This window comes from Cupressus sempervirens, chromosome 4, assembly GCF_028749045.1.
Source record: "Cupressus sempervirens isolate cs-2001-9-10 chromosome 4, ASM2874904v1, whole genome shotgun sequence".
Classification (NCBI taxonomy): Eukaryota; Viridiplantae; Streptophyta; class Pinopsida; order Cupressales; family Cupressaceae; genus Cupressus; species Cupressus sempervirens.
Window position 1 is genome coordinate 780741071 of NC_143121.1, and position 12218 is coordinate 780753288.

Here is a 12218-nt window from a genome sequence, read left to right on the forward strand (position 1 = left end):
AAGCCTAAGTAGAACTTAATCCAAGCAAGGGGAATTTTCTAGTCTATGAACCAAATGATAGAACTCACAAATCCTATGAATTCATACACTCAGCGCTTAACTAATCTACAGCAACTATTAACAGAGATATAAATGAAATAAAAAAAAAGTCTAATGAGTCCTTCTCCGAATATTCCACAGCACATCCTATTGGGTTTATTCACAATCTCGAAACAAAGGAATGAAACATCCTTTCCTTCGTACTGTAACTTAGTTTAAGAGAAAGAATCAGCTAATTAACAACTATCAACTTACTGGAACAGAAAATAATTGACATAAAATACTCTTCAATTGACTCTACAACATCAAGTATCCTACACCAAAATTTGCCGACCTTCATTAATCATTCAACTTCATACATATAGAGTTAGAGAGATGACCGTTACAATAGGAATTTTAATCGGTTCATCTTCTGAGGATGACAAATGGCAAGAGGCCAGTTTGTCGTATTACAAAATTTACAAAATTTGCAAAGTTTACAACAGAAAATGAAAAGAGGGTGTCAACTGAATCACTTGGGCTTCTTTCCTTTTTCAGTTTTCGCTCTATATGCCTTAGCAGCAACTATAATTGGAATCATTTCTTCGTGACTAGGCACATGTACATTAGTGAATCTTAAGAGCCACTTCGAATGCTCTCAAGCCAACTCCTTTACTGCATTTAGTTGACTTGTCAATTCTTCAACAGCCACGTGTATGCATCCACCAAGCGTCTGCAACTCTAATACTCTGTTTTGACTGCTTGAAGTCATTCCAGATAGATTACTCAAGTATGTGGAGAAGTTGTTCTTCATTACTTCTACCCCAATAAGAGCTTTCCCTTGCCCACTGGTTTGAGAGTCAGTGTGTAATCCTCGCATGAGTTCGAATGCTCTGTCTTGGGTCTTCCTCACTTTTTCCCCTGTTTCTTTGAGTCCCTCTTCAGCTTCTTGAATCATCTCCAGCTTAAATTGCATGCTTTGAAGCCATTCGAACAGAGGCTCAATCCCTTTCTTCAAAATCTTTGCTTCAACCGCCTCTTTTGCCTTCATTTGGATGATCATTTTCAGGAGGGAAATGCATTCATCACATCTTGCCTTCTCCAGGGCCAAAGTGTTGTGATTAGATATGATATTATCCTTCTCAATTTCCAATCGAAGGATAACATTTCCAATTTGATTGATCAGAGCAATTCCATCTGCATTGAGTTTCTCAATCCATTCTTTTCCGATCTGACCAAAATGCCTATTTTCTGAAGCTATGAGATGAAAGCTTGCACTTCTTCTGCTGTGGGGTTCTCAGTAGCAAGCACACCAGTAATGGTTGCCAATGGAACAACTAACTGCCTGATAAATCTTTTCAATTCTTCAATCTCAGCCTTCATCTTGATTTTTGACAATTTGAGGCTCTCCAATTGTTCTTCTATCACCTCATTACTTGATCTCCATAGGCCCACCTTTGTATCATGTCAAGCCTCTCCAAGATCAATTGAATGCAAAGTGAAATCATCGAGTGTCATGTCCTCAATTCTCCCTGCTTTGTTTGGCTTTGCTATCTCCATTGTTAAGTGTCCTATTTCTGGATCTTGCCTAAGTATTGATAAAGTCTTCTGTTTCTTACCTTTCACTATTGTAGACCTAGAGCGAACTGCTTGAGACACAGTATCTTTTGCAGGGATGCTCTCCTCTTTCCTCTTTCTCTTCCTTTCTAAGGTGTCTTCTAGCTAGGACTCTGTAGTCTGTACTAATCACTTTAGAAGCAGCCCCAAGTGACTCTATACTGAACATTTTCTTCTTCACCAGAGTCACTGCCACTGTAGCTGCAAAAAAAGGATTCTTTGGATCTTGAAAAAGAAGCCTAGATGAACTTGGGGCTTTCTCTTCCTCTTGAGTTTTCCTCGTAGCTTCATCAGATTCAGTGGACTCGCTGCTACTGCTCTTTTCATCCCTGATCTCTACTATCTGAATGGGGGAACCGGTTGGCTTCAAAAGAGGAGTGCTTGCAGATGGACCAAGGCTATGATGAGGAGATGGAGTTAGAGTAACGTGAGGAGATGAGATTGGAGCAGTAACATGAGGAGGTGAGACTGGAGCATTAACACCATCTTTCGGCTCTTCAGTCCTCTTTTCTTCGGTACTAGCTTGGGCTTCAATAACTAGTAGAGGAGCGCCTTGGCAAGTTGGAGCTATTGAAATATTTTTCTCCCGCGGTTGGTCACCTCCTCCTGCAGATTGAGCAGGTCCTTGAGCAGCTGTAGTTGTAACACTTGGTGTGGCACTCTGAGAAGAAGTGGGAGTAGCAACAGCTGGAGAAGCTTGGGTAGTCTTGCTCTTACTCCGGCCCCTTTTTGCTGCCCACTCGAGTTCTCTTCACAAGCCGCGCCATCATAACATCAAGGTCTTCTTCCATATCAACATATGGCTCGGAACTGATTGGAGTATTTCTCAATTTGGTCAAATATGTATTACTATACATATTTTGCCCATCATCTTCTAGCCCTTCCACATCTAAGTTAATGCCATATGTCTTTATTTGATCCATTGTCAATCTAGCAAAAGCCCGATCTCGGCTTTCCAACTCATCTTTACAATCCGCCCAATAATCCTCCACAGTAGTAACATGCTTGATTACGCTTCCAATTTGAAGCACATCTTTGGCATACCCATTTGGGTCAAACATAGGCCTCACCACTTCATACTCCTCTAACTTGTACTTGTTCTCAAATGTCTTAAGCATGTTTTTAGCATCTGATCGAGTCTCACAACTATAGGCCCCAACTTTCATACGGAATTCATACCCCTTCTTCCTCAAACTGGCGCTCAACGCGTTCACCTGAATCGCTTGCCTCACGATCTCAATGAGTACAATCATGTCATTCGGGTATCTAGGCAGCTTCAAAGGAAATCCATCAAACGTTGCAAGACGCAAATAAGAAAAAAATAAGAATTGAATGAAATAACTGCCAAATTGACTGATGACCGCCATTGCTTCTGGACTGAATCTCCGCTCCGGACATCCTTGGAGTTCCCTACATATTCTCATTGTGAACGCATCATTTACTCGGATATACTCTGCATAACTATTCTGCAATTGCAAGCATGGATAAAATTCATAGCTTTTCACGTCATCAGGGAAATTCTCTAATTTGGGGAGTCCCGGCCACAATTGTAGGGAAGCCAACATATATATCAAGAAAGAAGACATATAAAATGAATTGTAGAACTTAGCCGCACTAAGAGCCCTAGACAGATGTTCACTTACCTCATACACCCAATCAACATATTGTGTATCCGAGCAAATAATTTGCACCAAAAAGAAGTATTGTTCTACAAAATTAAGGGCTTCTACCTCACCTTAAGTCGATGCAAGAGGACCAGAATGTCCACAATCTCGAGCTTGAGAGCAGTGCCGAAAAGGGTTTTAGGGACCTTACTCTTAGCTCCCCTTGGCTTTTGGAACCAAGAACTCATGATCTCTTTTCGCCACACCATCTTCTTCAGAGAGAATTCAAACATAGCTCCTCCAATTGTTAATTCAGAGAACTCCTCTCGTTCTAGAATCCGCAGGTAGTTCACTACCGCTTGCCTATCAATTGAGATTAGCACTGTTTGATCTGGTAGTAGGATTTGTTTTGTATCCGGATTGTAATGATTGATGCATTCAATAATCAACTCTGGAGCTTGTACTGCTACTGGAAATTCGGCTGCCTCTACTAATCCACTTCCTGGAAGTTTCTCCGTTATGGGGTGAATTGGCTCCGTCCTTAGTCTCCTTTGGAAGTCTTGCATGTCGAAGAAGCGAAGTGAAGTGTCTGTGATATTCTGCCATATAGACTTTGATTCCACCCAATCCATCAAAATCGGTGAATCTTGTTGCCATTTTGTCTGATATAAAGGTAAACTAAAATCTAATAATTGCAAATAGTGCAAAGAGTGAACCTTGTAACTTTGAAGATTTTTTGGAAGCACTATTCAGCATAACAGTTCAAAAGAGAAAGCAATGATTTGAAAATCTGTTGCACTTATCTTTATATAAGAACCCTTAATCTGTTCGTTGATTTTCATGATCCGCGCCACACGAGCGAATTTAAGGATAAATCCGTTGAATTAGTAAATGTGAGGATTCTAACAGATTTTTCCTTGTCTTTTCACTGTTCCCGTTGGCCCAACGGTAACTTTCTTTAATTACAGACTTACTTTCCCATTTTTACCTTGTTTCGGAGAAATAGAAAAGGAGTGCTCCTTGGGAAGAAATCCACCTGACTGGATTCTATTTAAAATACCTTCACAAACTCAACTGATTTGCTTCAAATATTTTTCCCAAAACATCCCATGATCAATTTACACAATTACTATGCTTACAGGAATGATTTTCTATCACTTGCGGAAAATTGCTGTCAAGGGTAGAAAGCCCGCGGAGGAGAAGGCGATTTCCACTTTTCCGCTTGTGCCCTCATTTTACCTTCTCTACCCTAATCACTTTACTTTAAGCCTCTGGAAAATATAAAACTGGCTTCGCAAGTGAAAGATGGGACCCACTGACTCACTTTACCTTTTCACAAATGCCTTTTCAGAAAACTGACTTCTTGGTTCGAAACCCGCCAAGGAGAAGTTGTTTCTGAGTTTTTCGCCGATGCTTTTTTAATCATCTTAGTGAGTTTTCAATGATTCCCGCAATGAAAACATGGCAATACTTGAATGATCTATCCATAACATAATTCGTCTCTCTTCATTTAAACTCGTAAATTGCATTTGTGAATCTCGGTGGAGTTTCACCTTCGGGGTGCGAAAACCCGCCAAAGAGAAGACGAAACTAGATTTTCCACCATTTCAACTTTCTTCATGTCCGGAACAAAATGAGCTGCAAGTAGTTCATCTGAAGTAACATAATTCAAGAATCTCCATCAAGCAAGGTCCTAAACTACCCAAAAGACTCATGATGATAAAGAAAACCCACCTGGCCATACAATGCGGGGCAAGGGAAAAGATGAAAACTCGATGGAGATACTTATCACTTGAGGAAGAAAGGACCAACTGACTCGACCAAACTAAACACAATACAAGTTAATTTCCACTTTGCAAAATTGGTACAAAATGAAAAGTGGGGCAACAATGAGCTTAAGGGGCTTTCTAATGAATGGTAGATAAGGCATAACATTTGATGAAGGTTTTGCAAATGGAGTTACAAGCAAAGTGGGCTTAAGCATGCAAGGAACTTCATAGTTAAGTGCCCTCGAGCTGGAGTAGTACAAGGATGGGTTAACCATGTAGGAAACTTCGTAGTTAAGCGCACTCGAGCTAGGGTAGTACTAAGATAGTTGACCTACTAGGATGTCTTTGACTTCAATGTTTCACCCCTATGAGCATTGCCCAGATGCAATGAGTGTTAAGTGTTTCATTCATTCTCATGAGAGATGGGTTCTTGTGATGAGAGATGGGTTCTTGTGAACCACTACTCATGAAACATGGGTTGATGAGTTTGACTCTAAAAAATACACAGTTGAATCCTAAAAGCAGTATCACAATTTTACTTCTTGTGGAAAATATCTTCGACTTATCAATTGATGAGTTAGAGGGGCTTTCTAATGAATGGTCCATAAGGCACAACACTAGCTGAAAGATTTGCAAATGGGTTTACAAGCATAATGGGCTTAACCATGGACAAAATTCTGTAGTTAAGCACGTCTGAGCTGAAGTAGTACACGGATGGGTGACCTCTCGGGAAGTATTGGTGATTCACCTCTGTGAGCATCACTTAGATGTAATAAGTGCTAAGTGTTCCATTCATTCTCATGAGAGATGGATACTTGTGAACCACTACTCATGAAACATGGGTCATTGAATTTGACTCTAAAAAACTACAGAGTTGAATCTTGATAGCAATATCACAGGTACTCAAGAGTCCAGACTCTATTGGATTGTTAAGTGGCATATTAAATTCTAGGCAAGCGAGACTTGGGGTTCAAACTATAATCAAAGATTATTACAATCATGTTAGCATTATTTGCAAATAACTTGTGATTAATCATAAACCTACACATTTTCCTCCATATTTCTCCATTATGCACAGCAGTCAAAACTGCACATTTACCAGAAAAGGGGCACAATGACACACAAATTATTCCTGAGATTTGTTTCCAAATGGATCTATGACTTGAATATATACATACTGTTTTTGTGACTCATTTTGACATGGATTTGCCATGCTATATCTTTCATGTTTCATACCTAGGAAATTGAATTCCATTTAAAGTTTTGCCAGAACATTTCGCTGAATATTGCAGTGATTAAGATATCTGATATGCAAGTACAATCTCGGCCACAGTAATAACGTCCAGCTGCTGATACACACAGTGCAACAGACAGGAGCAATCCCAAAGAGTCAGGGATCATACCTCGTTGTAGGAGGGGTCAACCCATTCCCAAAAGCAGTAAAATCCTGATTATGCCACCTATGTGTACCCAGAAAAAGGGTTTGTTCTGTCTGACATGCTTTTGGTTGCAAGAGTTCCATAACCATACACAATATGGGCCCCAAAGATGACACTATATAGATCCCATAGCAAAGGTGCTGCAGCTTACTCATCATTCACTTGAAATAAAATCATAAATAATTAACAAAAACGTCAAATAGAAGAATTAAAAACTGAATAGATCCATCATTGGTTTTAAACCTACTGTTTGAACTAATTCTTTCCTTTGGACTTGTCATACGGAGCATCCACACTTTCCACATAGGTCTGGATCAATTAAGGATTGTTAGAGCCATCCCCATTAAAAGATATGCTAAAGAATGTACCCATCTCATCCGTATCCTTTATAAACCTCGGGATGCCTCCCTGTGGATCAAATGTTTTTGAGGACAGAAAAAACTAAAACCAGCGTAAGCACCTACTAGGGAAAGTATAAAAGGCTTAGAAAGAGAGAGACGCACAAGTACAGCATTTCCAAAAATAGAAAGTCCTGTGGTTATTTTATAGGATTTAAATTTGTTGAAGATGGTAACTGCAATAGAGATCTTTATCTCTGAAAATATGAACGTTATTACCGTTATTGTTACGTTCAGCTATAAAGGACACTTAAGTTTAATTTTTAATATTAAATATAAATGACATGTGTCATTTACATGCATTGAGGCATGAATATTCGAAGAGTTATAATTTATTATAGGAATTATGAGAATCTCAAGAGACCTTCTGTTATAATGTGAAGAGTCTTTCCTAAAGATATATATATCGCATCAAGCAATAGGTATTGTATACTTGAACTTCTATTATCAATAAAGATATGTTTCTGTTGTGTGGCTAGGTTTTTCCCTTCATTTTAGAAGGGTTTTCTGAGGATATTTCTGGTGTTCCTTGTTTCAGTTTTGTCTTCATGCATTTTCTGGGCTGTAGTTTTAACATGGTATCAAAGCATAGGTTTGATTATAGCAATGATGAATTTTTTTCTTAGTTTGTATATCTATTGAGATTTGGTTCTCAATAGTCAACTGTGAGAAAATTTATTCATGCTTTTTGTTCAGAAACTGTAAAGGAGTTTTCTGATTTCTTCTTTTGTATATGCATGTGTTATCTTTATAATGCATTGTTACTTATCAGTAAATTTGCTTTATTAGTAAATTTAATATTTATTCATTGGAGAAAGGGCAAGGATTAGTGGCCATTTTAATGCAGAATCCAACCATATGGATATTTGAGGTTGCGCGGTATTAGGCATGGCTGGAGGATTCCATATTGACATCTCTTTGTACTGCCGTTGATCAAATTTTCATGCCAACAATGTGAAGCTCCATCGATTCTCTTGTCCATGTTTTTCGGGACATCAGTTTCTTCGATCTTCAAGGCTTGTTTTTTCTTTCCCATCTGCAGGTTTTGATTCTCTTGTTTTTTATCTGATCGCATCTGATCATGTGAGTCATTCTTGTCTTTTCTAAATCTGGAGGTCCAAATTCCACTTGCTATGATTTATTTATTTTTAAAAAAAGGGATTCTGATTGTGCGTGAACCAGTAGTAGATATTATTATGATTCTACGTGTTACTGTGTGCCGCTTCAAATTGTGAAAGCCTGTCACATTATTATCTTTTGTTGATTTTCTTTTATTATATCTGATCATTTTACTTCAAGGTATCAGTCTCATTGCCCTCATGAAGGCGGTATTATGGATGCCCACATGGATGTTTTTAAGCTTCCTTTGTATGTGTGAAAACCATTGACCGACACAACCCTCAGGCCCATTTTACTTCAACTATAATAGTATTCCGGAGGCTGTGCCTGCCTTAATTGTCATTTTCTACTCGTGACTAGATAAAGAGAAAGAAATAAATAATTTATGTTGCTGTTATGGCGCTAGTCTTTTCTGGGTTTTAAGATTTCATTTGGTTCTGCCATTAAATGTTATTCGTTACTCCTGAAGCGGCATTGGAGGCCATGGTTACTACTCTAGAGCTCACACGACTCGGTCAGGATTTATTGTTGCCGAGGAACACAGACCGGACAAAAAGGAAGGTCAGGGGCAGTGGTGTGGATCGTCACTTTCACTCCATTTCTCTGTGGCTCCCACGCGAATCTCCATTCAAAGAAATGAGAGCACGGAATCAGGAGATTTGAAGGTGAAAGGCAGGAATATGATAGAAAGTGTGACAAACCTTGATGGCCCAAAAGTTATGGGGCGCTTAGCTGGCCAGACCGAAAGATCTAATTAATGCTGGTGGAGATCTGAACTGACACGCATACTAAGGATTGTGTGGATGTGGCGGCTGGACGGCCACAGTTTTCTCTAGGCAGAACGAACAAGCAACACAACCAATTTTTATAGCTTTGCTTTCCTTTGTCCACATCGGGGGTCTATTTTTTCACTATTTCCCGTCCTTTCAGAGAGGCAAAAGCTCAAAATCAATCGGCACATGCTCAGTGCTCGAGACCCATTAAAAGTTTGAGGTTTCCCAAATTGAAGGATGTTCACACCATAGCTTCCTCGGATCAGGACTGTGATCTTGCATGCAGCGAGGCATCTCTAAGGGAGAAAGATAATAAAAAAGGGGAAACATTTATCTCTTGAGATGTCGATGATGGTGACTGCAAAGGTTGTTTAATGGATTATGGTTTGGCACCATCATAAAGATAAGTATTTTATTTTTATTTTTTATCATAAATTGGTATTTGCATCTTGATATATTGGGTTGATCTCTCTTTGCTACAGGATGAAGAAATGAGATGAGGTTGCTTTGAATTCAAAGAGAGAGGCTCAGCTTCAGAGGGAGGCTTCATAAGCTACCTCCTTGTGAGAGTTAAGAGGGAGTAATTACGCAATCTCCTTCATTGTCATATATGCTTGTGATGCTTATGATATTTATTATATTCCTGTGATACTTGTAAAATTTGACTTAAATGGAACTAAGTCTTATTTGTTATGTCTATTCGTGTGAATAAACAATATTATAAAATCAGTTATGATAACTCTTTCACTATGCGATAGTGAACATCATGTTGAGAGAGTCCATGATATCATCACATTGAGAGAGTCCGTGAACATCATTTTGAGAGAGTCCAAGATGTCATCATGTTGAGAGATTTCGTGATGGGAGTAGGATTTCAAGTTGAGTGATTCCATGAATGTGATTAATTGTTACAGGATTTCATGTTGAGTGATTACATGGATGTGATTAATTGTTACAGGATTTCATGTTGAGTGATTCCATAAATGTGATTAATTGTTACAAGTTTTCATGAATCTTATAGGATATATGGGATGAGATTTCATCATTAACATTTTGGTTGCAGTCTTGTGTGACTGTTTAGCTAAAGATCTCTCTCTGGTTAAGAGGGAGTGTTGAAGATGGTAGCTGCGATAGAGATCTTTATCTCTGAAAATATGAACGTTACTACCGTTATTGTTACATTCAGCTGAAAAAGACACTTAAGTTTAATTTGTAATATTAAATATAAATGACATGTGTCATTTACATGCATTGAGGCATGAATATTCGAAGAGTTATAATTTATTATAGGAATTATGAGAATCTCAAGAGACCTTCTGTTATAATGTGAAGGGTCTTTCCTACAGATATATATATCGCATCAAGCGATAGGTATTGTATACTTGACATTCTATTATCAATAAAGATATGTTTTTGTTGTGTGGCTGGGTTTTTCCCTTCATTCTAGAAGGGTTTTCCCACGATATTTCTGGTGTTCCTTGTTTCAGTTTTGTCTTCATGCATTTTCTGGGCTGTAGTTTTAACAAAATTCTCTTCTAATCGCAGTGCTGGACTGATGCATTGTCATTTTCAAATAATCATAAGCTAAATCTAGCAGATCAATATCAAGATCTGAATAGAAGGTAATAACAAACAACCTGGAGATTGCAACACTCGCCTGCATCACGTAAGTGCATTAAAGATGGCAATTCCAGGCTCTTATACCCTGTGACGTTGTGTCTAATTTAAACCTGGTGAAAAATGATTTTACAATTTTGACAACAGTATAGTCTTCAAGTGGTTAATGTGACGTACTTCCAAGTTCCAACCAAGCAATCATGAGTTCAACATATCCTGTAGCTTTTTAGAATTTTATTTACTTATTTTAAGCTGTTGAGTTCTAGGATTCAAATGTTAACCCGCACTTATTGAGACACCCAAGTTCAAATCTCATCAATGGAAAAAATGACTAAAAGAAGAGACTCAAAAGTCATTGCAGGCAAGCGAAAAAAGATGGCCCGAGGATTAATATCCACTTCAAAGAAAAAATGCACTTGCCATGCGGACGCCACAAGCCTAGTTGGCTCACGAGTACATATCAAGAGGTTTTGTACTAACTTACACGGCATTTGGTCGAAAGATCAACATAAAAATACAGGCACAACACCAGTCCCAAATATGGTATTATTCAATTTCATTGTTCAGGTACTACATTACTTTATTGAAAAATATCTGGGCTGGAGAATTCGGTAGCGAGGTTACATTAATAAAACATACAGATTATGGTAAGGAATCAATTTCTGTCTAGGTGCTGGTTCCAAAATAGAAAATGAACGGAAAGTAAGCTGTTATACACAAACCAGAAATTATCTCTCGTCCTAGACACATAAAGCAAAATCGCAAATCATAATCAATCTGTCCTCTAAATCTTTCCATCCCAAAATTACAGACCTCTCTACACTTCGCAACTCCAAAAATTCATGCACTTTTGACCAATTTGACACAAAAGAAACCCAGACACAAAATTTATAAAAAAATTGCTGCTAATAAAGATCAACCAATTATATTGCCCGGCAGAGTACTTCAAACGGTCAGACATAAAGAAGTGTGTAATATTAGATTTTAAGAGCCGCGGTTAAACCTCTAGACCAAAACCAAAATCTAAATCCAGCCCACTTTAACAATGAAATAATAGACAAATAATCAAAAAAGAAATTGGATGTATTATTCCAAAATGAGAATTTATCCTAAATCTGAACGAATTTCAATGAAAATCGAAAATTGCACGTATAACAAAATGAGCTACAATGAATCCAACGATTAATAGCACCTTTGAAGGATCAACTTGAGGGCAGGATTTGAAGACTTCAATCACTCGATCCGTGGCCTCCTGCTTGTCTAAATAAGTTGCAGGAGAGTAGGCCACTTGAGTGTACTCTCTTCTACCCAAAAATCCCCCTACCCACGACTGTAAGTGCACATTCCCCTTATTCAACACTTGGGAATTTAGGCTCTTTGAATACTTGAGCAAATCCGATGCAGTGCATTTCCTTGAATGTGTTAATGACCGCCGTGCCAGTGCTCGAATTCCAGACCTAGCAGCCTGCATTTTGCGCTGTCTCCCAAACTCTTTTCTCCTCTCCCTTCCTCGGCTTTGCAGTGGAGGTCGATGAAACAATATATTCCCAAATAATGAGGAAATGAAATGAACAAACCAGTTTAGAATTAAATATTTATCTAATAAAAAAAAATTATAGCAATATAAAACAAAATTAGTTTTTATCGTTGTAGGCATATTCATGCAATGCATGTATTTGTGAAAGTATAATCGAATGAGTTTTCAGATGCTTATAGTTTTTAACATTTATTTCAAATGTATAATTTGTTTGATCTATTATTTTAGTAAATAATAGTACTCTGTCATCTTATTGTATGTTTCCTTATTAAATAATCTTTTAATGTATTTTTATAATATCATTATACAATAGTGAGGTGTAATAGA

At 38.0% G+C, this 12218-nt stretch overlaps 1 protein-coding gene across 1 annotated transcript in view; it reads right to left on the reverse strand.

The window, feature by feature from the left end:
• LOC149563722 (acyl carrier protein 1, mitochondrial-like) overlaps positions 1 to 11927 on the reverse strand; it is a 43437-nt gene extending 31510 nt beyond the window's left edge. The window contains exon 1 of the mRNA XM_089826860.1: positions 11547 to 11927. Coding sequence (XP_089682986.1) covers positions 11547 to 11825 — 279 coding nt within the window. The 5' untranslated portion in view covers positions 11826 to 11927. The remainder of the gene's footprint in view (positions 1 to 11546) is intronic.
• Between the last annotated feature and the right edge of the window lie 291 nt (positions 11928 to 12218).